The sequence below is a fragment of the Gobius niger genome, assembly GCF_951799975.1.
Source record: "Gobius niger genome assembly, chromosome: 18".
NCBI lineage: Eukaryota > Metazoa > Chordata > Actinopteri > Gobiiformes > Gobiidae > Gobius > Gobius niger.
This window is the reverse complement of record NC_136869.1, coordinates 7513717-7541328: the sequence shown is the minus strand read 5'-3', so window position 1 is coordinate 7541328 and position 27612 is coordinate 7513717. Positions and strand designations below refer to the sequence as shown.

The window sequence follows — 27612 nt, the reverse complement described above, 5'->3', positions numbered from 1 at the left end:
GAATGGCAAATGTTGATAGTTGTGTTTCCCTCACACAGACCTTGCACAAATATTTACAACTATAAGGTCTTGGCTTTCAAATGAGGTATTACCCTCTCCTGTCAATATGTCTGTGTAGGCTCTCAGTCTGGCTTCAATGAAGGTTCTTGAGTCCTCTTCTGTACTATGTAGTTGAAATGTTGAATGTTTCGCCTCTCATCCAAAAGGCTTCGTCAGCGCACTATGGTTCATCACTTCAACCACAGAGTACAGAAGATAACTCAAGAATCTTCATTGAAGATCTCCTGTTAATACACTTTCACATTTGGATATGTATAATCGGAGAATATAACTCCAATCCTAAATCTAACCTTAACTGATTTGAACACTTTTGCAACCTAGAATCTGAAAATGACATACACTTTTCTGTATTAGGTCAGTTTTTTGTGCTAAGTGGATGTTTTCCCCTCTCTGTATTCCATGAGGCACATGATTTTCACTTTCTGTAGTTCTGTAAAGACCAACCCTAGGGACCAGCCCAAATATGAACAATTTTGTGAACTTTGAAGAAGTGAACTAGCGTATCAAATAACAAAAGTGCCTGTATATCATAAACCGAGCCGTTGGAAGACATATTAGTTAGTGGGTGCAGAGGGATAAAGTTTACCCCATAACCACTTTTTCTATGCATATTTCCTATTTAATGATATTGCCTGCAGTTCACAAACTATCCACCGGTGCTGCAGCGCCCTCAGCACCCTGGGCTCCCACGGCCTTGATCATACATTTCCTAAATTGTCACCAACGCAGACTTTGTAAGCACATCTGCTTTGTGCCAAAACATATGCACCAATTCAAATGATGTTAAACCAGTCTAACTGAGGACTGACAGGCAGAAGACATTACAACGACAGTGCCCTGAGGCAAAATTTGGCAGAGGAGTGAAAAATGTGCCTGACAGAGCAAAACCAATGTGATTTTTGGATTCAGCAACATGAAAATTGTCCTAAACCAGCCAGATGATAATACAGTGATGATTCAGGAAGAGGGTGACTGCTCAGGATTATGAGAATACAAATGACTGAGAGGCTAAAAAAAGATTATAAGTGATTCAGCAATCTCCAAATGAAGTCACTGATCAAGCTACTTCTGATTGTGAATCCGAATGACAAAATGAGTGTGATGCTGCTCCCCTTGTCCCGTGTGCGTCACTATATAACACAGCCTGGTCCTCTCACCTGTGGCTCTACGGCGCGGTGCATTGGGGGGGTCCTGGCCTGCTGGATGCTGCTGCTGAAGGACTCTGAGCGCGGCGGCAGAGACGGGTCCGAGATCCGGTTTGAAACTTTGTGCTGCAAAATCAAAACGTAAAAAGGTATATTTAGATGTATGGCTAAAAAGTTTATATGGGTTAGAGACATGCTTAAGAACAAGTGGTTAATCTGCAGTAGAAAGTCAAGAATGCCCTGGTTAAAGAGGAAAATATTACATGTTAGTACATTTACAGCACAGTATGTCCACCCGGTTAACAACGATAATGAAAGAAAGGAGATTAGTTGTTAGACAAAGAAGTGCAAAAACGGCGCATTGCAGAGCCAGCCTGGTCAGCCAAGACTCTTTTCCGGCGGCTGGGATTTACAGGCAGATCAACCAACCAGGGTGTTATTTGGGTAAGCGCTCATTCATCCAGAAATATCCATTGTTGTAGAGGTTTTCAAATCTCGTCTCGACAAGGCTGACCGAGTTGAGGACCTTTCGCCTCTTTCTTCCAGTCTCCTTCCCACTCTTAAGTCAAACAATACGACGGAGAGGCAAACAAATGCTGTTTTTCCGCAACTCAACGCGATTTAGGACGGCTTCACTCGGATATGCTTTACTCTGTGCTACTGCTATTTCCATTACAAGCAGAATTAAACACAATGAAGCAGATGAAAAGTCCATGGGCGCCGAGGTGAAGACTGTGGGAAAAGACAGCCTCTCGATGGAGTTTATAAAAGGATTCAGAAGTCCCAAAACTAAAGGTAATCAACTAAAAGACCATCAGTAAAATCAACCTAGTATTGCAGTATGATGTGAAATACTAAATCACGTCTTGTTCCAAAGAGTCTGTTCACGTGATGTTATTCCAGCTCGCTTTGGCCTGACGCGGAAAACAAAATGATGAGCCCTTGTCTGGCACAACGGTGAGATGAAAAGAGGCAAATCTGATAAACTGGAAGCCTCTCTCAGACAGAATCTAAATCGGCTTCCATCTCGTGTGTGTTTTCCACTATCATCATGAGTGGTGGGGGAGTCTTGAAAGAAAGAGATTTGATAACCTCTATGGCGGCAATCAGAGGAATACAAATCTGCGTCAAAACAAAAATGGCGGCTTTTGAGAGTGTGAGGAAGTGTCGGAAAACGGGATGATAGAGATTCCACGTGGGATCCTTTCAGGTGAGGAGCAGTTCAGAAAGCTACTGGGATTTCACACTAGAAATGTCAGTTTTTCATTGTGATTGGTTCGTTTAGGAGCTTGAGGGAGAAAGATGACGCTTTTGGAAAGAAAGTGCAAGAGTCGGGCTCGTCAGGCTAAAGCTGAGTTAGTGAAAGCGTGATCAAATCTGTAAGTCGGTGATAAAACGCCCCAGGAGGTGAAACCAATTAGAAAGAAGAAAAAAATTGCAGTAGGAGTAGTTTTTCTTGTTGCGACTGTGACTAACCCGACGCCCTGGACTCCGCCCCCTCGAGTCCGGACTCCAGTCTCTCACGTCGGGACTCCACCCCCTTTCCCTTGCGCTTCCTCCTCTGGACCCGGGACTCCGCCCCCTCAGATCCGGGCGTATATCGTCATGGCTGCGCCTCCTTGCGTCCGGGCTCCACCCCCTCACCTCGGCGCTGCGCGGTCTCCCCTCCGGGCCCCACCCCCTGTTGTCCCGGTCGCTTCCCGTTTTCGATCTAGGTCTCCCCCCCCTTTCTCTGACATCTTCCTGACTCCACCCGCCAACTTCGGCACTGCGCGGCCTGGCCTCCGGACCCAACCCGTTCCTCGCTCTAGACGCGGGACTACCCCCCCTGGTGGGCTTCTCGGGCGTGCAGGTGATCCGGATGAGGGGCAGGTGGTGGTTGTGGTTGTGGTTGTCCCGGGACGGGCTGCCGTGGGCGGGGTAGGAAGGTGGGCGCCGCCGGGGCTTGTATCCGGGAAGGCGCAGCAGACTCTCCAGCTGGTGGGGGTCCCGCGGCTGCCTGAAAGAATGGTGCTTCTTGGGGGGGATTCGAGGGGAGTTGCTCTGGGCTCGTCGCATCACCTGCAGCGGGTCAGTTCAGGTTACGATACAACATTCACGGACAGATAGCTTTCACTGACATCACTTGGAGGTCAGAAACAGACGGTAAACTCCAGAAAACTTAAAGGGATATTTCAAGATTTTTGACATAGGGCCCAATTTCCTAGTTGTCCAGATCCTGTTTTTGATTTCTGGAGGTATACATATTTTTTAAATTCATGCTGTCCGAATATTTGAAGAGCTTAGTGGTGCTAGGCTAGTGCATGTCTATGGCAACTAGTAGCCTGCATCAAACCCCTCTTCAAAATCATGGGGTCGTCCTCCAAAAAATGTCATATCTGATTTGTAGAAAGCTCCTTTATGAATTCCATGTGTATTAATACCGGCTGCAGGTGAACAAACTACTGTAGATCCGGTAACCTAGCAGATCACTTACTTAGCTTACAACCAGGAAGCTAATGCTGCTCAAATATATTTAAAAAAAAATGCAAAATGGTTATATTTCAAAAAATATTCAGTCGACACAGACATTTCTATGGGTAGTCTGGTGTTATAAGTGATTTGCCTCAGGTGCACTGTGCTTGGATCAATCTGTTTTTAATGCAGGCTACTTGTTACCATAGACATGCACTAGCCTTGCACTAGCCTAGCACCACTAAACACTTCAAATATAAGGACTACATGAACTTAAAGAAAAAAAATATCGCCAGAAATCAACAACACTCTGGACAACTAAGAAATGAGGCTAAAAATGCTGAATTATGGACGTATTATCTCCCAAATAAATTTACGGAGACACAGAGAAGGACAAAGTGGTTCAACAGCCCAAGAATGCTAACGCTACCTCCATGCTAACCGTTCACTTTGAGTGCCGTTTCTTTGCTTCTCGTGGACAATCTGTCATCTCAAAACATGCATAAGGACCCAATTTTGATTTGACTTAATTCATGTGCTAAATACGCTCATAATTTGACAGAAAACGTATAAAAAGAGTGTAAATTAACGATTCTCTTGACACACTTCCTCCCCCTGTCTGTATCTATGTACCTATGGAATAAACAACAAATTTCATCTTCATATGAGAATATCTAAAAACTATGTCCGTGTAACTAATATCCGTGTCTCAAAAAGCTTTTCTAATTTAGTTCCATTTTCACCTTGTCTTGGTTCTTATTTAGTGTGTTTTGAAATCTAGTTTTGACACAATTTGTTGAAAAAGATTTTGTGGCTCTAATAAAATGTTTACATTGAATGGAACATACCGTGTTGAAACTTGATATATCGAAATAAGATCATCACAATATTACAGACCCCTATTGCATATCACAAACCTTATCCTTAACCCAGTAGATCCTTATCCTTAACCCAGTAGATGTCCCCTGCGTCCCCCCGAGGATAAAACTGCGATGGCATTTGGGGAACAGTTTTTAGAGGTGCTGCTGTCCCCCAATTATCAACATCAGACTGACCCTTTTCACCTGCTACTGACTTGACCACCAAAAATGTCTGAAAAACTATAAATAAGCAACTGTCATATAGGAAGTGAAGAAGACACTCGTGATGGTACATTTGGCTGGAAGAATACATAATGGTTAAGGCAGAAAGTTAGGCTCAAGACCTCCTCATTCTGTCAGGGTCAAACCTAGGAAAACATGTGGTTTAGGGTAGGATAGCAATGCTTCACAGTGAATACTCTGCAAGTATCAGTGTTGGCGAGTTCCTTTAGTGCTCTCCGTACCTCTTTGGCCCAGGCCGGCTTGTCGTTGCTCCCCGGGGCCTGGTCTTTGTAATGGTACAGCTGCTTCTTGTCCTGGGGTCTGGGTTCCTGTTGTTGCTGCAGTGAGACCAGGTAGGCCCTCTCCTGCTGCAGCTGCCTCTGTAACCGCTCGGCCTGACGCTGCTCCTCGATCTGCTTCCTCTTATACTCCTACAGAAATACACGCAATCAGTCGATCAATAATCAGCATGTCATCAGTGCAGCTCATGTGGGGATGGACTGGGTTTGTAAACATAAAGCAATGCAACAACAGGAGAAATGTATTGGGCTGGTGAGTGGGGACAATATTGACTTCCCAGAGAAGGGTACTGGTAAATGGTTTCAATTGTATTTCTTTCGGGATTTTTCACCCGCAATGAAACAATTCTCCATCAAGTTTCCACTCACTAACGCTACTGGAGGGAAGGTGGGTTAAGTGTCTTGCCCAAGGACACAATAACAGTATTTGCACATTCGGGAGCTGGAATCAAACACTTCAAAATGACCTTTAGGTCCATGGGCGAACAGCTGCTCTAGCAACTGAACTACTAAGTTAATTTAGCTCTCAGTTTGGAAAGTCCTTCTTGTGAAGACTACACTCATGATGGGACATTTGGCAGGAAGCACAAATAATGGTTGAGAAACAATAAACTCTTATACAATAAAAAAGATACTGTCGTTAGCAATGCTTTAAAGTGAATACTCAGACTTTACAAGTATCCGTATTTGCGAGTTCCTAAACAGCTCTTTAGAGTCCTGCGTACCTCTTTGGCCCAGGCCGGCTTGTTGTTGCTCCCCGGGGCCTGGTCTTTGTAATGGTACAGCTGTTTTTTGTCCTGGGGACGCGAAAGAAATACAATTGAAACCATTTACCAATAATGGCAAATGGCCTCATCGTACAAAATGGATTGCAATATTGTAGGCAGAAGTGGGGAATACATTTCCTCGAGTATGAGTAGCGTTACTTTAAAATATTTTTTACTAAAGTACAAGTAAAAAAAAGTAGTGGCCCGAATAATTACTTAAATAAGAATAAAAGAGTACTTGCCATGAGTATTATCTACCTCTGATTGTGGGGAAGTTGGGGGTAGTACATAGTCTCCTAAAATCCTTTTGCTAAACTTACTCAACCAACATTTACTGTACCTGAGAGTCAATCATTTAGTTGATCTATTATGTGGCTTGTTCTGAGTTGCTTCACTAAGACAGTAATCAAATTTGTAGAGTGTTAAAAGAGCCACTTGGAAAAGGCTGCCCGAGCTACTGGTTGAGACTCCTGCTCTTAATGTCACCATAATAGTCATTGTCATATTTTAGAAGAAAAAACAATTAGGGATGGGACGATAAACAATAATAACGTTAATTGCGATAAAAAATGCGGCAATTAATTGACATTTTTTGATTATCGTGCAAGAGGATAATCGCTAAATCCATCAAACAACCAGTGCCGGTAAATTTCCCGGGAGTGGGTACATCTCCATGGAGATGTGACTAAAGTCAGCACGATTTAAGATTTCAGTACGAAAGTTCCTCATCCAAATCCATTCTTTGATTACCCAAAGCAGAAAGAGCATTTTCTGTGTGGAGCTGCTCATAAGCTGCATGTTTTGTAGTGATGACAATAGGGGAGGGAACCTCTGGGCGCCTCACGATTCGATACGATACGCGATACATGGCTAACGATTATCTCACAATACGCCGATACTGCGATAATCGATATATTGCACAAAAATAATTTAAGATACATCACGATTAAAAAAAAACATGCTACTTTTAACCTTTATTTTAACATACTACTTATTATTCATCATTTACATTTCTTTTCATGGGCTTTGTACCACATTTATAAATGATCCCTGACTTACACACTGAACATGGGTCAATAGATCTGTCAGTGACTTCATTTATAATTAAATAAACAAGAAACCACAGTCCTATTTAAAAAGTAATAAATAAACCCCAAAACAATCTTCTTTATAATTATAAAAACTATTATTAAAGGTAAATTATTTGTGTGGCAGTGTTTGATGCTTAAAACTGTAGTGCTGCCCCATGCTGTCCTGACTGAACTGGTCATTATTGGCCTCTATTGACAGTGAAAACAGTGGAGCACTGCTGCCTGGAATAAAAAGTATCGGTATCGTATCGTCCCGCAAAATATCGCAATATATCGGAAAATCAATATATTTTCACACTCCTAGATGACAACAGTATAGTCCAAAATGTTACACAGTGTGCCTTTAAATACTTACTTACTCAATATGACGTCTACAGCAGACAATGAAGAGGAATATTTAATAATCCTAATCCCCATAATTTCTGCAGTTTCAGTGATTTTTTTAAACCATAGGCAAATATTGTGATAATATCGTTAATCGCAATTATTTTGGCCAAGATAATCGTGACCCCAAATTTCATTATCGTCCCATCCCTAAAAAAGATTGGGGCCTATATTAATATTCTATTATGGAGGAGTCGTCCAACTCCAGGAGTGACTGTTTTGACAGTTGAGTTGAGAGTCCACGTCCGAGCACATTTTTAACAGCGTCGTGTCGGGGGCCTGAGGTCAGAGGTCACATTTGTGAGAGGAGCATGAGAAAATGAAGCAGAATGTGTCAAGAAAAAGAGTCTCGCTCAGGGATCTGCAGCCTTTTGGATCCAAAGAGACAATTCTTACCAAAAAGGCTAAATTGTTTTTGTCCTGGTTTGAATTTGGTTTGGTATGTTTCCAATTAATTATAATAATTACATCTAAATGAGGACTGATAGTATTAATTATTAATGAACCAGGACGAATCCAGAACTTCAGCAAACCACCTAAATCATTGGTGCCCAAGCCTTTTTCATAAGCGGCTAAAATGGAAACGGATTTGCAGGCGAAGGTCCAAATTCAATAATGTTTTGCATGTCGAAAATTGAATGCTAGAAGAGCTATGATTAAAAATCTTTTTGTTGTTTTGCTATTTAGATAGACACACATTGGTGCCCCGAGAAACAATCCAAAGCAGTGCAGATTCTCCATACAAGTTTAAACTACCTCTCATGGGCCAAATCGAACACCTTGAAGGGACGCACTTGGCCCGCGGGCCGCTCTTCAGGCACCCCTGACCTCAATAGAATCTTTAAAGGAACAGGCCACCGTATTTCCATGCTGAGATATGTTCTTATCTGAGCTTAGACGAGTTGATGTGTACCTGTCTGGTCTTTGTGCGTGCGCTCAGTCAGTCTCAGCCAAAAAAACAAAGATGTTGTTTAGCCTCTCCTCCTCTCCTCTATGGGGTGAAGTTAGAAGCGTCCAAGCTCTTCCACGTTTTCCCTATTTAAATACGGTTACGTGAAAAGCTACACGATCCAAGTATAGTTACACAAAATGAAACATGTCGATTTTCTAAGCGGATAAAAAGGGGACTATATTGTAAGGCGTAACAACACCTTAGGAGCACTTCGACGTCCACGCAGTAATATCTTCAGAATTCTTTAGGAGTGAAGATATTTCTGCACGCACGTCGAAGTGCTTTTGTGTGATTATACTTGGATCGTGTAACTACTCATGTAACCTTAATTAAAGAGACTAGATGCAAGTTGGTCATTTTATGCTCACTACTGCCACCTCAGGTCATACGTGTAACTGCAGCTTCTATATTAAGCTTGTGCATGACGGCACTTCGCACCCGAATTAACAACTTTTTGAGTGGCAGTGCAGGATTTTAGGGGCTCATTCTACACATTAGGACATTGCTGGAACATGTAGGGGGAGGAAAATACTTAAAGGAGCTATACCTGATTTTACTTCTAGAATTGGAATGGAAATTATTCTATCCTTTTTTAGTATATTGTAAACTCAAATGCTTGTAGGGAAAACAGCGTGCATCAAATTATGAAACATTTATATCAATTTCATGAACTTTCAGGCTATTTTTGCAGCATTTTTGTGAACGTGACCGTGAAAAGTGACCCTGCAAGTTGTGAAATTTGCCCATAAACTTGTCCCTGTAAAGAATTTGGATGCTACAAATACATTAGGAAAGTTGAGAATGAGCTTGGACCACAACTAACATTTTAATTTAGTGGCTTCCCATTTCATTGTTTGCAATAACAAAAACAGGTATGGGGCCTTTAAGTTTTAATATTATTAAACTCCATATAGTCCCTTTAAATAGTCAATAATAAACTTAACCTCTGTTTGGCCCCATAGAGGAGAGGAGGGAGAGGCTAAATGCTAACAACAAATTTGGTCTTTTTGCGCGACTGAGCGCACAAAGACCAGACAGGTACACATCAACTCGTCTAAGCTCAGGAAGGAACATATCTCAGTATGGAAAAACGGTGGCCTGTTCCTTTAAAGAAGTGGCTCTTAACAGGTATGGCATTGGGATGACAAGCCGCAATATATATATACAATATCACATAATAGAACTCTCCACAATCTATGGTTAAATATGCATTAAACAAGATATAAAGCTGAAATCATGATCTAAATTACTCAGAAATAACCATAAGACCACTAAAAAGTCGCATGTGGCTCTGATAACATAAGTTGAAGAAGCCGGCTGATATTCTAGCTAACAGACTACAGGAGAAACCAAGTGTCAGGGTGGTGATGGTGATGATGGTGCTGTGTCATTCTGACTGCATGAGTTTGGTTGTGTGTTGTGTGGCGTTACCAGGAGTAAAGCCTGCTCCTGTAAAAGCTGCTGTTGAAGGATTTCGAGCTGCCTCTGCTCCTCCTCCAGCTGCCTACGGATGTACTCCTAACCGATCAGCACGCAGCCCGGCCCGGACGCAGCCAACCACAAAGCGGACAGGGCAGAGCGACACCAATGAGAGCCCAGGCAACCAGTGACATCACCGCAGCAGGAAGAAAACAGGCAGAAGACACCGAAAAAGGGGATAGAGAGAGGGAGAGAGAGACGAGGGGGACAGAGAGATTATTATTGAAAAGATGTGAAGATGTAACAAAGAGTCATGATGAGTTACATACTGATACGAAATCCACCGAAAAGGATTTCAGTTTTGAGTAAAATCACGAGAAAAGAAGCAGAATAAAAGGTAAACCGGAAGCTTTTTATAAATTCGTTCCCCATTCAGCCTCATTCATTGATTATAACTAGCATGCATCCGAAGAAAGGAAGTGTTGCATCAAGTCTGGCCTCATTAAGACGAAGTATATGAAGCAGAGGGTTGTTGTTCAGTGAGTTGTCATCCAGGATCCATGCGTTCGCCCCCCGGCTACAGTAAGAAGAGTAATTGTAGCACCATGAAAGCTAACAGTATGTCGTATGTTTGTTCAAAGCGCCTCGTGATCACATGCTTCTCAGATGGTCCCTGAGTTAAAAGGTTGTTTATTCTAAAATGACGTAATGGTGCCGGTAAATCAAGCAGCAGTTTGTGTTTGCTTCATGTCGTGTAATGCGACTTTTATGTTTCATTTGTAAAGCATTAGGCCCCCTAACCAGGGGTTCTCAAACTGTGGCACATGTCCCTCTGGTGGTACTTGAGGTTCTTCAGGTGGTACTCAAGGTCATGTACAATTTTTGTCATTATTCATTTTGAATTTAATGTGTGCTTTAGTAATGCATTCAACTTATTGCTCTGTTTTGACATGACCTTTCTAGTAAAGTCTAGTTTAAATCCTTTTTAGACCTTGTTTATTCCTCTCATCCCGATCTCATCTAATCTCATCCTGATCGTCATTGGTGGTACTTGGAAGGTCAAATATTTAATGAGTAAAAAAAGCACTGATCTAAACAAATGCTTCTGTATTGTGTAGATTTTTTAGAGTGTTGCTTGTTGATTGGATTGGTTTTAGTGTTTTAGTATAATTTCTTATTATTAGTATTAGTATTTTTTCCCTGTTTTTCGGCGAGTTTCACCTCAACAAGTTTTGCATGTTTGGGAAAATGATGCTACTTTTGCAAATTCTGTGATTTTTGGATTTTCCGCAATTGCCCAGTATTCTGTCTGGCCTGCCAGACACTCCTCCTCCGCCAATCATTTCACGATTTTACCCATATCGGTCCAATCACGCACCAAGAGATGGAAGCCGCCACCTGTCACCACCACGCGCTCTTCCAAAACATTGAAGATGGCGGCGCGGCGACCAATACACTATTTTCTTCGGCTCTTTCGTCTGTTTTAAATAATTCGTAAAAAAAAAAAATCCCTAAAACCGGAGCAAGAAACAGCGATCGAAGCATTCCTCATAAAAACGTTGCTCTAATTGGTTGATGCCGTTTGTCAATCATGCCCACCGGGAATCGTTGCGATCATGCTTGTTCCCAGACTATATGTCTTTGAAATATCTATGAAAAAGCATGTAGTCTGGCCGGCCAGACAAAGAAATTCATGGTTTTCAGCAACTTCTCCTCACATTTTCTGCAATCTGTGCATGTTCAGCATCCCCAACTTGTCCTCATTCAGGAAAATCCCGCCCTCTGCAGTTTTCCCATTTTTGGGGGGAATTGGGATTTCTGCCGATTCATTTGTATGAAGAGGTCTCCCCATTCATTTTATTAGGACTTCAGATAGTTTCAGCAAGTTTAAAGGTGGAATTAAAACTGTTTCTGCATTTCAGCATCTGACTATGGGCCTTAGGCGGGGTTGAACAGTGGGACAGGGTTGTTTTTTTGTACCTGCTCCCTCTCGGCGTGCCTCCGCTCCTCCTCTCTGCGGATCTGCTCCATCTCCTCGTACCTCCTCCTCTGCTCTCGCTCCTGTTGCTTCCTCATCTCTCTCTCCCGACGCTGTTGCTGTGAACAAACAGGAAACTCATTCACACTCGGCTCGGCGTTTGGCCTCCGCACGCTGCAGGTGAGAAGCAGGTGCGACGCGGCTTGAATCTTTCCGAGGCTATTTTCAATCAAGGTGTTTTTATTGAGAGGAAACAGCAGGGCTTACGTAACGCTACCTCGAATGACTGGCTCTGAGACAGTCACAGGCAGGCGCTAATGTCATCTTTCGTTTTAGGAAATGTTCACAACATTCATTTTATGTAATTTCACACGAGCTGCAGGCCACCTATTGTGTTTGTCAGGAAAACTGTTGCCCCTTTGGAAAATGTAATATGCATAACAGTCTTATCAATGCGTCTTATTTCAGTTTAATGTACTTTATATTCATTTAACCAGAGGTCAGTAACAAAGTAACTTAAGTACAGTATTTGATGTACTTTATTTGAGTCGTGTTTTGGTTGAGAACTTAATGCTTTTACTCCACAACATTTACTCAACTTGGCCATGTGTTTTGTTAATTTAATAACGTACATTCCAGAACAATAGATGGCGCTGCACTGTGACGTTCTGTCAATTCTACAGACTCACCACAGGGAAGAAGTTTTGTCCCTGTTGTGTTGCCGAACAGGTGGGGAATTATTTTTCATAACACATTGAAACTGATTTGTGCTTTCTACTTGGAATACTTAAGTTTTTTCTTAAGCAAATACTTCAGTACCTGCACTTTAATTCAAGTAATGAAATCCAGTACTTTGACCACCACCTTCTAAACTTAAAATACAAACCCTTTAAACAGTTGCATTTTAGAATAAATGCAACCTTTTCCCCAACCCTAATCTTATAATACATAAGTATAGAAACTGTAATTTGATCACTTCAATATTTTCAACAATCATTCTTATATTATATATTAAGCATTGCTGTTCATATTGTGACACGATTTTGCTTTCTGGTTGAAGGCTGATGTTTTGTGCGTGTGAATATCTTGGAACTAAAAGAAAACAATACAATTGCAGATAATCACAGCCATAGACTGTTAAACAGTGAATTAATTAGTAACTTGAGTCTCGTGGGTGGTTCAAAGTGCAAAGAATTAATAAAACTTAATGTTGATTCACACCTTGGTTTAAAAAAAGTACATATACATATTTCTCATCTTTAAGTCTTGCTGTTGAAAATCTCATATCCATTTCTGTATCCGCTATTGTTCATTGTTGGGGAGGATTTATGGGCCACTGGCCACAGGGAGAGTTAGTCATGGGCTATAATTTATAAACATTAAATATACTCATGAAGGAATTGTCAGAAACATTACTGTCAGTAGATTCATTGGCCTGAGTGCCATCAGGGCTGACAAAGGGGCTCTTGTGATGAATATATTGTTAATACTGGAATCAGCATTTGTGCATCTCTTGTGAAGTTACCAGTCTGACACTTTTGCCCTTCTACAGTTTCTGTAATCCATGGACAGTACTTAAGTGTTTCTAGCTCTGTGTGCTGACCTCCTCCAGCCGCCGCCTCTGCTCTTTCTGCTCCTCGATGCGTTTCTGCCGCTCGGCCAGCAGCTGCCTCTTGTGCTCCTCGTTCTGCTGCTGCTCCAGCTGCTGTCGCCGGATCAGCTCCGACCGCTCCTTATTGGCCAACTGCAGGCGCAGGAAGTCCCGCCTCAGGGTCGACTCCCCGGGGATGTTGATGATGGAGCTGAGGACAAACATTAGTAACGTTAATAAAGAATAATGGTGCAGCCTTGAGACGTTCGAGCTCAATGCTGACAGTGACAATGTTGCCCAAGAATGACAGATATTTGGCACAAGTAGCATGTTTTTGTGATTTAGATCTCACCTGGGCTCTCCCACATCTCTCTCCTCGTCCTCCTCTTCACTGCCGCTGTATTCGTACTCCGTCTCATCTGAACAAAACGCACATAGGTCAATCTCCTCGATGAAACTGCCATTTACACCGGCGTTTAAGCACTGGCTCACCTCTCTCGCCACGCCTCTTCTTGGTGCGGTCGATGTGGTCCTTCAGCTGGATGCGGACCTGCCGCTCGTTGGGCAGGTCTCTGATGAACGGGTGCTTGAGGAGCTGCTCTGTGCTCGGCCTCTGACTGTGGCTCTTCATCAGACAGCTATCGATGAACGACTGGAACTTCTTAGACCTAATGTCACACGGTAAATTACAAACATGAAGATCGGCGAGTTGAATAACGTGTAGAGCTTGACTCGGAGTGCCAAACATATAAAACACTGTACTGGATGTGTCTGATTGAACTAGAATTTGGCCGTGTTTGCCTGGAGACTGCGGGCAAAAGGTCTACAGAGGTGAGTGGAGCAGTACTCAAGTAAGAGTCACTTTGCAATAACTTTACTCAAGTAGAAGTGAAATGTAGTGACCCAATTAAGTAAGAGTGAAAAAGTACTGGGAGAAAAAAACTGTTTAAGCTAAAAAGTCTGATTCATGGTTCTGTAGTGACATAAACTGTGACAAACAAAACATGAAATAAAGTAAAAATCTTGATATTTCCCAAGAAAATGCCGTAAAAATATGCAAAAATAAATGATTTTGAAGAATAAACATAAACTACATCAATTTTATATGTCACATGAAGCTCTTAAAGACAAATATTTACTCACAGAGGAACGAGAAACTACCTTTTTACTCAAATAAGAGTCGGCCCGACAGAAGTAAGTATAATAAAACTACTCTAAGAAGTAAAGTAACTTCAAAAAGTTACTGAGTACTATCTGTTTCCAGTCGCCTATGTCAAAGCCAGTTGTATTGATTCACTGGACTCCGAAACTCTTTTTATCAAATGATGGGAAAAACATGCAGAATGATAGAGAATTGATAAAGATAATTAGAATACTGAGACGACGTAATGCCAGAAAAGAACAAAAGCGACGTGTACCATTTCTTTGACTTGAGTCGGGGCGCGGGGTTTCTGGGGATGAGGAACAGCGCTCTCATTGGATGCATGTCGCACAGAGCTGAAGACGACAAGAGAGGAAGAAAAAGTTAGTTTAAGATCTCATCCACAATAGTCGGAAACATGAATGGGTAGTGATGATAATGAAACATGGATTTGAAGAGCAGATGGTCCAGGAGGGTGAGCACAGTCAGTTCTGTCCTCTAGTTTTGATGAGAAATTTTAGTAGAATTCGAATCATATTTGTTACTTTATATGACAGGGTTTAATGCTTTTGAGTTATTAAGATGGAGAACATCTGTTGTAAGTAATAATAATCATTTTCTTTCAGTGAAGCAGCTATGAAGAAATGTTGAGCAGAAAAGTTATTTTATTAAACATTGTTTAAAGTGCATATGACCGGTTTTAATGCTTTTGAAAATATGACTTAGTATTTGCATGAATACCATCTGTTGTACGTAAATAATTCTCATAACATTTCAGTGAAGCAGCAATTTAATGAAGAAATGTTGCAGAAAATATTTTTTTAATATACTGGCAGCAAGTGACATGGTAAAGTAAAGATAAAGTTCCAGAGCAGTTTGACTCATTTCCTATACGTTTGTTAAGTGGTGTCATCACAGCTCTACCTCCGGGTCCGCAGATGTGCGAGAAACTACAAAAAACTGTTTAATACCACAATCAATATTTCTGAAACTCAACAGAGAGTTACTGAACATACTTATTTATCAGGCCCATCAGCCAAAAATGAATGCTGTACCTACTGCTTTAAAAGTAATATTTACCAAAAATCGCTACATCCAGGTTAGCGGAGATAAATGCTAACGGCGCAGCAGCTACGCTAACCCAGGAAGTAGTGACTTTAGTAAATATTACTTTTTTTAGCAGTAGGTTTGGCATTTTTGGCTAATGAGTCTGAGAAATAAGAATGTTCAGTAAACTCTCTGTTGAGTTTCAGAAATATTGATGGTTGTTTTTAAGAGTTTTTTTATGTTTTTATTCTAGTACCCGGAAGTCGCGACGTCACACTTCACAAATGTATGTGTCTCGGCACCTCGTTGTCCAGACACTTCCGGTCGAGCGTGAAGCCCGTTCATTTTAACGGAGAACGAGGGAAAATATTCTCTGCTCAAATCTGATGTTTAGTCGATTGATTTGTGTAAAATGTCCAATGTTCATTTGCACCAACATGTCGACACTGCAGCGCGGCCTGAAAACGGCTTTGTTTTCATGTAGTGATTGATTTTATGTGGACTTCTCCAGCCCCATGTTAACAGATAGGAGAAAAGGGGCGGGCACAATTCATGGCGGCGCCCACGCGAGCCTCCGGAATAAGGTGAATAGACATAGACATGGTTGGCACGGCAACAGTCTAAAATTGTTTGCCTCTATCTATGTCACTTCCTGTCAGTGTGCAATAAGGAAGTGAAACAATAAACATCACAAAAATAGCCTAATGAAACTCGGGTTATGTTTTTTATCAAAATTTAACTATATTGCGTTAACTCAGTTTTAGCAAAAATAATGAACAACAAACTGTTACTACTCAGATAAGCATAATCTGAGGCAGAACAAGCTGATTTATCGGACTTTGAATATTCACACTCCTCTCAGCAGATGATGTTGTATAATTTAGCTTTTTTGCATTTTACGTTGGGCTGTAAACTTTGTCCCCTCGGTGTAGTAAAAATACCAACTGTTGTCCTGTGACTCACTTCAACTACTTTCTATCAATAAACACCTTGTCCTCTCCATGTGTAGGGACTTGGAACAAAGCACAAGTAGTAAAGTGTGTGATTCTGTAGCGGTGTAGTATTCTGTGACTTACGCGGCGCCCCCTCTGCCATCTCGATCGCCGTGATGCCGAGGGACCACAGATCGCTCTGAAACCAAAGGGAAAACACAAGCGCTCAGAGATTTCGGTGTCACATCGTCTGAAGCTTCACACCTCGCTGCAGCGGGGTCCACCGGTCGCTGTTCCTGCGAGCTGACGAAAATACTCCCCAACACCCATCTGTACTGCTAACGCGGCGGACAGGCACGCAGCTCGCAGCTTCTATTCAGCAACATGGGTTTGAATAGGTAACAGGAGCGGGAGATAAATCATATTCTCACAGAGCTCCATCAGCGGACTCTAAATTGCAACGGTAAAGATTTATGCAAAAACAGACAAGCGTAGAGAAGCAATGTTACTAAGCTCATACCTTAAACAAGTGCATTTTCTCCAGTTTTACCCAAATCTCTAACGCAGGGATCCTCTACGTATTTAAACCAGCCCCTGACTTGTAGAGAGCAAAAAAAAAGTAAGTCTCTAGCCCATTTCTGTGCGGAGTTATGATTTATTTTTAAATTAAAAAAAGCAGTACTTATTCCAGCCACTAGGGGGCAACTTAAATAAATCTAAAAATAATTCCACACGTGTCCAGCAGAGGCCACTGACATAATAAGAGATCAGGATATAAACAACACATTATAGCCACGTGGCAAATGAAGCTTATCACCACACACGTAACATTTGAAAGCTAAGACCTACAAAAGTGATAGTGTGTGAGTGAGCGTTTTTGTCACAGTTTTGAAGTGCTTTTGTCATGCTTTGGTCTCTTTTTTTGTCATCACTGTTGAGGCTTTTCTTTGCTTTTTTCATTACTGTTATAGTTGGGTTTTGTTGCTTTTATGGCCCATTTTGTGTCACTTTTTTGTCATGTTTTTATTGGTTATTGTTGCTTTTTTTTAATCTAGTTTTTGTCTCTCTTTTGTTGTATTTTCATCCTCATTTTCATCGCTATTTTGACACTTTTTTTCAAGAAGCTTTTACATTTGGGTAAAGCCAAAATGGAGAAACCATGCTTGGTTCAGGTGGGGGGTTAAAGTGATAGTCTGTAAGATTGCAAAGTGAGGAGAGAGGGAAATCTGAAAGTAAACATTCAAGCTCCTCCCACTTCTCTCCTGATTGGACAGTCTGGTTCCCAGGAAAGCTTGTCTCATTGGTGTTAGCCCGTGGATTCTTATTAGTGTTGATGCGTACCTGTCTGGTCTCAGTCAAGCAAAACAACCAAAGATGTTGCTAGCATTTGGCATCTCCCAGTATATTCCTATAGCTCCAAACGGGGGTGAAGTTAGAAGCGAACAAGCTCTTCTACGGGCACAAAGACCAGACAGGTACGTATCAACTCGTCTAAGCTCAGGTAAGAACATATCTCTGTAGGGAAAAATGGTGGCCTGTTCCTTTAAGAAGAGAGCCAGTTTAAATTCAGCTTTTGGTCGATTATTAGCAGTCAAAACTCCTCCTTGACTGACGGCACCTGCTAAAAGCTATTTGTCATTTAGGGCGAAAATGCTGCTATTTCTCCCACTGCGCGAATGACATTTTGAGCTCCTAAAAATACCCCGAACATTTCCAACCCACCGTGCAACCATTTGAACTCCACTCCGAGCGCTGCGGCGGGTCCTCGCCTATTTAAAGCATTTAATCTCATAATGTGAAGCTTTCCCGACACGCCGAGCTCCAGAGACTTGCGTTTAATGGAGTTCCGAACACACAGGGAACCGTCCCCATTACCGCTCCTTCTACTTTCTCCCTCTTTGCGGGAAAAAAAACAAAACAAAATCCGAGTCAAAACGCAGCAAAAATCAGTGATATTTTGCGACCTCCGGGATGCTCCGCCGGGGCAAATGGTTTGTGCGATCGAGTGGGGGGAAAAAGAGGCGATTCATGTCTTAGCAGAGCAAGTGCAAAGAGGGAAAATCGTTGAGACGTGGCATCACAAAGGTCAGCCGCTCGAGCAGGAAATGTGGGGGGTAAGACATCATTTTAAACCAAACTGTGCAACCGTTTTGATTTTAAAGCAGTAAAATCTCCATCATCTGCCACAGCGTTACAAGTTACATGGTCATTTGGCAGAATTTTGCAACAAGTGAAGTTCCTGTTTCGACACATTATGACTGGACTCGAGTGAGCAATCTAGGATTCCCAACAACAGAGCCTTGCGTAAGACTCTTTCGGCCGCCTGGACACTAAAGTAGGATTGTCCGATACTAATACTGTCATCGGATTTTATGCTGAGAGCACACATTATTCAGGTATTGGTGTCAGCGAGTCTGAATCAAAGCCTATCCAGACCATCATTCAAGCCGCAGCAGCTCACATCCTCTTGCTAACTAGCTGAGGGGGCTCTGCAGACACAGAAACCTCCAATTATCACAGCATATGCATTCATGTTATCGTTTTATGGCTTTCATTTCCTCTTTAGAGTGGAAGCACTGAGTACTGGCAGAGTTGAGCAGCATATTTCACAGAAATCTTTCATTTTCAGTTTCATTTAACACACAGAGGTCTTCCATTGGCTCATCCAAACTCCAAAATCAGTCCAAATTAGTTTTGCTTTGCTTTTCGCACGGCAACTGAACAGCTTTTAGTGCTGCGATGGATCTCACATTGGAGCTAACTGAGAGCGCAGGGATTTGGATAAACATTTTACATGAAGGACTGAGAGAGGAGAGAGAGAGAAGAGGTGTGGTGTTGGGAGCAGGTGGATCAGGCGGTGTGTAGTGCAGCAATGCCAGCCGCTAAATATTGTCCCGGTCACCCACTGTTTCTTAAACATGACGTTAAAATTGAGAAAATGCAAACAAGTAGCTCCAATTTATATTTGTATTAGTGTAATATGAGCCTTGATATTGAGGAGCAGAAAACACTCAAAGGTTGTTCTCCTTTGAGACTTTTACACACGAGTTTATACACATTTCTGTTGCAAAATTCATGCTCAATGACTCTATTCAGATCATGTTTAGTTTAGATCCACTTATCCTGCAATTTTACATTTTTCCAAACATAAACAATATGCAGCCTATATATACGGTTTATAAATTTCTTCAAAAAATGCTTATAATGAGAGATAAATACATGACGGATAAAAATAGCCCATGACGGATATTTTACAAGCCTGTCCGTCAAAATGAAGGAGTGAAATTATCCCCAGCGAAACCACTGATTGAGAGCAAAACATAACTCTGCTTTCTTAAGATTGTGTGGTCTTTTTTTGGACAAGATATAAGTCTGAAAGGGGATGAAAGAGGAGGTAGAGATATTCAGCAAACGGTCACAATGTCGAGGCCAGCCGCCAGCACAGTGCCACGCTCATAAGCTGAAGCTAAAACTCCATAAAACCATAAAATTAAAATGATAGAAACATTCCCAGCTTTACCTTGAAGTCGTATGTGGCGTCTGGATTCTCGTCACAGGCGATGACCTCCGGAGCCATCCAGTATGGCGTCCCGATGAACGTGTTTCTACGGCCCACTGTGCGGTCCAACTGAGCGCTAACGCCGAAATCCACTGGAGAAAACATAGAGGGGTTCTTAGTAAGTCCACAATGGCAGTGATGTTTTAGAAGACAGTCTCGGTTCTGGTTTAGACTTAAAAAGAGGATTTGGTTTGGTTTAGTCAATGCATCCTTTCTGTCTTTGTTTGTACCCGTCATAGTCCTTGTTTTAGTCCTGAAGTCAAAGTCTCTCACCAAGTTTAACCTCCGCGTTTTCCGTCAATAACACGTTTTGGCCTTTGATGTCTCTGTGGATCACTTTGTGCTGGTGCAGATGAGTCAGACCCTACAAAACAGAAATATATGTAACATGACACCAAGGGCAAATATGGACAAATGTCTGTACATGCGGCATCAAGCCTTTTATTTCGGTTGCTTGTCATAATAACCCATGAATCACTGCTTCTACAATATATTCCACAGGGCTAAGGGCTATACAACAAGAAATTGAGGCAAGTATAGAGCCTTTAACTAAAAGTTTATCACAAATTATCACACAGGTTTGCCAGACTAAGGTGTTAACAGCACTGGCAAAAGGCCCATTTTTCATCACACATTAGCACGTGTTATCTGAGGCTCGCTCTCACCCGAAGGATCTCTCTGCAGACGTAAGCGATCCACTCCTCCTTCAGCGAGTTCCCTTTGGTGTTCTTAATCAGGTCTGTGATCGAGCCGGCTCCGCAGAACTCCATCACCAGCTGAAAACACGCAGTTAGCATTAGCCACGTTAGCAAAAACATTAGCAGGACTAGCATCAAGGTTAGCTTTAGTGCACTGCTGTTAGAAAACACTTCTCGTTTTAAGATTCAGACTTAAAAAACGGCAGTGGCCAGTCTGAGAAAGTATTAGCATTTGTTAGGTAGCATTCGGCAGCTAAATGGGCTAAAGCTAATTTAAGCTAAAACGAAAGCTAACCTGAAATCAACCCATGAAGTGTATTTATAGGCTGTGAGTGATAAGTTGCTACATCTGAGCTAGAATGAAAGCAGTGACGAAGAGATTTGTTAAAATATTTCCAGGGAAATATCCTTTCCTCTTTATCAGTTTACTATAACTGACGTATCGCAGCTGATCTCCATGGTAACCAAGGACAGTCAGCGTCACACTGGGGGATCACAGGCAGACGAAACCGATCAATATCTATCTCCAAGACTGAAATTACGTAATTAAACCAAATTGCCTTTTTTTTCATTAGCATTTTCAGCAAAACACTTATACGTGATTTACTTATTACGTGTACACCCTACACGTAATATAGCTATTTTTATGGTTTAAGATTAGTTTAGTTTTGTTTATTTGAGCAATTTACGATCATAATTTGCATCATTACATCATTACACGGTAATGCAAACTCAAAAGGAGAAGGCTGAAGCAAGAAAGCTTATAAGCAGTGCTTAATTTGATCCCCCTATAATTTTCAGTTTTTAAAGGATCCGGGAAATATGTAAGATATGTCCGTCAAATGTTGGCTCTGGCCCTGAATCCATCACATCAGACCAAAAGTGTTCCTGAAACTACTAATTAACAAATTAAAGGGATATTTCAGGATTTTTGACATAGGGCCTCATTTCCAAGTTATCCAGAGTGTTGTTGATTTCTGGAGATATTTTTTTTGTAATTCATGCAGTTCTTATATTTGAAGAGTTTTGTGGCGCTAGGCTAGTGCATTTCTATGGTATCAGCTAGCCTGCATTAAAAACAGTCTGACCCGCTCCACAGTGCACCTGAGGCAAATCACTTATAACCCCAGACTAACCATATAAATGTCTGTGTCGATAGATTAATTTCTGGAATATAACTGACCTTGCATCACATGAATGATCGCATTTTGAGGGACTATTTTCTAGCAGATCACTCCGCCGCTGCGTAGCTTATACAACCACTAAGCTGATGCTGCTCAAATCTATGTTCTTTTAAATCCAAAATGGTTAAAATTATTCTATCGACACAGACATTGATATCGTTAGTCTGGCTGTTTTTAATGCAGGCCAGCTGTTAAACGTAGAAATGCACTAGCCTTGCATTAGCCTAGCGCCACGTAACTCTTCAAATATAAGTACTACATGAATTACAAAAAAATATCTCCAGAAATCAGCAACACTCTGGATAACTAGGAAAAAAGGCCCTATGTCAAAAATCCTGAAATATCCCTTTAAGCATTGCTTGTAAGTGCTTACCCCCTACTGAAAGTGATTACTTTCATGCATTTCAGATTAATTCAAGAAAATACAAAACATGATTGTACGTCCTTTCAAGAGAAAAGGCCCATCATCACACTGAAAATATTCAGGATTGAAACGCATGTGTCCAGCTGCAGGTAATCCCCAATAGGAGTAATAATAACAGTGATACAGGCAGCATCTCGTGTGGTCGTACAATGTAACATTACTTTACATAATAAATTCCTGAGTTACCCAGGCACATCCGGAGTGTGCATGTGCCTGTTTACGTACAAGTAATTAGTGAATTTTCCCATACATAGGCCCACGCACGGCCCTGTGGGTGTAAACATGTCACTGTGTTTTGTGCAGTGCCCTGAGATTGTAGTAATTGTAGTAAAAAAAAAAAGTGAGAAAGGCAGGATAGAGCAATTAGTAGCTTTGTGATTCAAACTCAGGTTTAGTTTGTCATTATTTGCATCAGAAACATTATCCAATATGGCGGTGGGAGGCGTCTTTGTCTCATGACTCACAAAAACTGACAAAACTTCTTTGTCTTAACCAAAACTAATATGTAGGCAAGCAGCAAACACAATTTCCAACCCCATCTACACGAACAGCAGCATTGCCTCGTGCAGACTCAGACCGAAAAACATTTGAACAATTTTTACTTAAGAGAAAAGAGCAAGTTTAAATTTAAACTCGCATCTGTGGTGTGAAAACCAACACAGACTTCATTTGTAAATTTCTGGCTTTTCAGTAACAGTTGGTAATTTTAGGAATGATTGTTCTCTTGTTATTTAACCAGACTTCCTGTGATTTTTAAGAGGAAGCGGTGATGTAACTTGGTGCGTACCCAGAGCTGGTCGTCCATTCCTGGAGGGTTCTTCTTCACGAAGGCGCCGTAATAAGTGGCGATGTTTCTGTGGTGGCTGTACTTCTTTAACATGTTTATCTCGGCTTTAATCTCCTCCTCCTCATCCTGGGAAGAAGCAAATGTAAATGTCAACATAATGTGCATCGGAAAAGACAGAATAGTAACAGGAACAAGACAGAATATCCTAATTTAACATAGAGGTGCAGTTATAGGCCTTGCAGAGTCACTGTGTTTTTATGATTATGCAGAAATGGTTTTATACATAAAGCAGGGGCAAGTTTTGCTTCGTGGAGGGATGATTTTCTAAACTTTCCACTTCCTCCAAATCCCTGTGTTTATAACCTGACGAGGTAAAGGAAGTGATAGTGTTTGCAGGTTTAGTCCCGGTTTAGTCCTGATTTAGACCTGATTTAGTCTGGTTTAGTCTGGTTTAGTTCTGGTTTAGTCCCAGTTTAGTTCTGGTTTAGTTCTTGTTTAGTTCTGGTTTAGTCACGGTTTAGTCCCGGTTTAGTTCTGGTTTAGTCCTGGTTTAGTCCTGGTTTAGTCACAGTTTAGTTCTGGTTTAGTCCTGGTTTAGTCCTGGTTTAGTTCTGGTTTAGTCCCGGTTTAGTTCTGGTTTAGTCCTGGTTTAGTCCTGGTTTAGTCCTGGTTTAGTTCTGGTTTAGTCCCGGTTTAGTTCTGGTTTAGTCCTGGTTTAGTCCTGGTTTAGTCACAGTTTAGTTTTGGTTTAGTTCTGGTTTAATCCTGATTTAGTACTGATTTAGACCTGATTTAGACCCGGTTTAGTCCAGGTTTAGTTCTGGTTTAGTCCTGGTTTAGTTACGGTTTAGTCCTGATTTAGACCTGATTTAGTCTGGTTTAGTTCCGGTTTAGTTCCGGTTTAGTTCTGGTTTAATCCTGATTTAGTACTGATTTAGACCTGATTTAGACCCGGTTTAGTCCAGGTTTAGTCCCGGTTTAGTTCCGGTTTAGTTCTGGTTTAATCCTGATTTAGTACTGATTTAGACCTGATTTAGACCCGGTTTAGTCCAGGTTTAGTTCTGGTTTAGTCCTGGTTTAGTTCTGGTTTAGTCACGGTTTAGTCCTGGTTTAGTCCTGGTTTAGTCCTGGTTTAGTCCTGGTTTAGTCCTGCTTTAGTCCTGGTTTAGTCCCATTTTAGTCCCGGTTTAGTCACAGTTTAGTTGTGGTTTAGTTCTGGTTTAGTCCTGATCGTGATTCTATTAGTGTGTATTGGTGGCTCCGGTCCGGTGGCAGTCAAGTTGCAATTGTGGTTTTCTGACCAGAGACACCAGGGGGAGATGAAAGACCCTCCAATCATCCCATTAGCACTTGTATTACACCCAGAGGGACAACAAAGAGGATTTATGAAGGTAAACAAGTTACTTAGCACTGCTTTAATCACTGATGTGTGTAATAATATTCCTCAACATTGTCTTGGGGGCCAGAGGTTCTCAGCTAGAAGACCGGGATTTGCCCCTGGGCCTGACGTTTACTGTATACAGTTACTTTATAGACTTTATAGATATAGAAAAAAGGTTTTGTTGCATTTTTCCTGTATTGGCCGTGAACCCCCGCCACAAACCACAAGGCAGCAAAGTGGTGATCTTCTTCCTGATGAATGCAACAACAAAAAAGCCCCAAAACCTTTTTTATTTTCACTTCGCCTTCACACCTTGCAGCACATGAGGCTGTTTTTTTTTTTTGTAAGGTTGAGGCTCCTACTGCATTTACCATCGAAAAAGGTTTTACAAATAAACCTGACTTGCCATCTGTTCTGGATTTTCAATACAAGATTATAGCATGAACACAATTCAGCGACATAGAAATAGAACAAAAGCAAGCTGACCTGAATGAAAGACAGAAGCATCGATAGACAGATGTTTGTTATAGACTAGTGTTATCCTCAATACAAAACCAGCCCCTGGGGAAACCTTACTTTAATCACATGTGTGTGTAATGAAGTTGCTCGACACCTCATGATAAAACACAGTGCATGAAACGATCTCCAGTAAAAGTAATAAATCTCGACTTACTCCAGTGACGTCCATGACCTTGATGGCAGCCAGCTGTCCCGTTTTAACATGGCGACCCTGCGAAACAGAGAAACAGTTCAGCGCGAGGATCAATACGCTCGATACGGCGCTTAGCTGTAAGTGTTTAATGCATAGTACGACCCGGGATCTGAGCCAGTCAATCATCCCGGACAAGGCCTGCACTAGATTACACATGGTTTTAGTCCTTTAGTCCTGGCCTGGTTTGGAGTTTAGTGTTTTTTTCCGCCAAATCTTCAATTTAACAGGCTGATAAGCTGCACTATCGGATCCTCAGCACATCTCGATTGTTCACTTGAGTTAATTAGAAGCACGGAGTTCATAGCGAGACAGAGTTGGAACATGAACAAGGTGGACCGCTAATGCAAAGGGAGGAAGAAAGGACTTTATTTGTATAATGGTTTTTCACAGACAAGGTCACAAAGCACTTTACAATTGTACATTCACTCCATTCTTGGTGGTGGCTGCGTATGTAACTTCAGATTAGCCTGGGGGAGCTATACTAACAGAAGCTGCTCACATCTGCGCCAACGGTCTCTCTGAACACCATACATTCACACGCACACATCCTGGCCTATTGTACATGTTTTTAGTGGTAGGGGAAACCAGAGTACATGGAGGAAACCTGCACAGACACGAGGAGAACATGCAAAGTCCAAAAAGAAAGGCCACGTCCAGGAGGGAATTAAACCACACACTGTTTTCATAATGTGGATCTATGGCGGCAAAAGAAGTTTACTCTCCAAGAAAATAATTTGATTGACAGTTGCCATTGCGGTTCCGGTTTAGTCCTGGTGTAGTCCTGATTTAGTCCTGATTTAGTCCTGATTTAGTCCTGATTTAGTCCTGGTTTTGTCCTGGTTTTGTCTGGTTTTTGCCTTGATTTAGTCCTGGTTTAGTCCTGGTTTAGTCCCGGTTTTCGTCATGGTTTAGCCCTGGTATAGTCCTGATTTAGCCCTGATTTAGTCCCGGTTCTGTCATGGTTTAGTACTGGTTTAGCCCTGGTTTAGCCCTGGTTAAGTCCTGGTTTAGTCCTGGTTTAGTCCTGGTTTAGTCCTGGTTTAGTCCTGGTTTAGTCCCGGTTCTGTCCTGGTTTAGTACTGGTTTATTCCTGGTTTAGTCCCGGTTCTCTCATGGTTTAGTACTGGTTTAGCCCTGGTTTAGCCCTGGTTTAGCCCTGGTTTAGCCCTGGTTTAGTCCTGGTTTAGTCCCAGTTCTGTCCTGGTTTAGTCCCGGTTCTGTCCTGGTTTAGTACTGGTTTATTCCTGGTTTAGTCCCGGTTCTCTCATGGTTTAGTACTGGTTTAGCCCTGGTTTAGCCCTGGTTTAGCCCTGGTTTAGCCCTGGTTTAGTCCTGGTTTAGTCCCAGTTCTGTCCTGGTTTAGTCCCGGTTCTGTCCTGGTTTAGTACTGGTTTATTCCTGGTTTAGTCCCGGTTCTCTCATGGTTTAGCCCTGGTTTAGCCCTGGTTTAGCCCTGGTTTAGTCCTGGTTTAGTCCTGGTTTAGTCCCAGTTCTGTCCTGGTTTAGTACTGGTTTATTCCTGGTTTAGTCCCGGTTCATCCTGTTTTAGTCCTGGTTTAGTCCTGGTTTAGTCCCGGTTTAATCCCGGTTTAGCCCTGGTTTAGTCCAGGTTAGGTCCTGGTTTAGTCCTAATTGGTTTAGTCATGGTTTTGTCCTGGTTTAGTCCCGGTTTAGTCTCAGTTTAGTCCTGGTTTAGTCTCAGTTTAGTCCAGGTTTAGTCCTGGTTTATCCCTGGTTTAGTCCCTGCTTTAGTCCCGGTTCAGTCCTGCTTTAGTCCCGGGTTAGTCCTGCTTTAGTCCCGGTTCAGTCCTGCCAGATTCGCAGCTGCTGAACTGAACACAGTGTAAACCAATGCTCTGCCTCCATCGCACACTTCCTGCTCTGTATCCTAGCAACAGGCTCAGGAAGGAAATGAAAATGCTAACACTGGCTACAGTATATTTTACTTATTCATGCTTTAGCTCTTTCCATGTTTGCATTTTGCAGATGAGCCTGTGAGTCGAGGTTCTCTTTAGGAACAACAAGAATAGGAATGAACAAGTCGTTTTAAGGATGAAGGTGATTGGCTGAGGTGAGCTGAGAGAGAGAATGATACAGAGATGGAGGCACTTAAAGGGAAAAGGCATTTACAAAAATATATAGTCAACAGGCTTTATGCAGAATAGGAACTCATTCATACATTTACAGTATATAAAAGACGGAAAAGAATGACAAGCCACGAGATTGAGTGTGTGAAAGGGTGAGTCATTCCTTGGTGTAAAGCGAGAGTAAAGGCACCATAACAATCCATACTACAAGGTTATACAACTCTTCTTTCTCGCATAAAAAGTTGCATAATGCACCTTAAAGGCCAGACACAATGGAATCACTTGTATTAGTACTTTGTGGGTACATAATGTAATAGGACATAAGACCTTAAGGGTTAGGGCTTAAGTTTAGGGTTAGAGTTACGTCTTATAACATTATGTACCTACAAAGTACTAATACACATTAATCCATTAACAACAACAAGTTACTACACATTG

At 41.8% G+C, this 27612-nt stretch overlaps 1 protein-coding gene across 3 annotated transcripts in view; it reads right to left on the bottom strand.

Annotated features, from left to right (window-relative positions):
* The window catches only part of tnikb (TRAF2 and NCK interacting kinase b), a 68166-nt gene that overhangs the window by 23335 nt on the left and 17219 nt on the right, over positions 1-27612 (bottom strand). The window contains exons 3-17 of one of the 3 annotated variants that reach the window (XM_079576087.1): positions 25049-25105; positions 22995-23120; positions 20567-20677; positions 20175-20265; positions 19863-19993; positions 16487-16541; positions 14641-14719; positions 13715-13890; positions 13575-13641; positions 13235-13433; positions 11634-11750; positions 9666-9752; positions 4984-5172; positions 2682-3266; positions 1218-1331 (exon numbers count right to left, since the gene is read on the bottom strand). In XM_079576087.1, coding sequence (XP_079432213.1) covers positions 1218-1331; positions 2682-3266; positions 4984-5172; positions 9666-9752; positions 11634-11750; positions 13235-13433; positions 13575-13641; positions 13715-13890; positions 14641-14719; positions 16487-16541; positions 19863-19993; positions 20175-20265; positions 20567-20677; positions 22995-23120; positions 25049-25105 — 2184 coding nt within the window. Of the gene's footprint in view, positions 1-1217; positions 1332-2681; positions 3267-4983; positions 5173-5765; positions 5838-9665; positions 9753-11633; positions 11751-13234; positions 13434-13574; positions 13642-13714; positions 13891-14640; positions 14720-16486; positions 16542-19862; positions 19994-20174; positions 20266-20566; positions 20678-22994; positions 23121-25048; positions 25106-27612 lie in introns of all 3 variants that reach the window. The other 2 variants (XM_079576085.1, XM_079576086.1) reach the window with 2 other exon arrangements.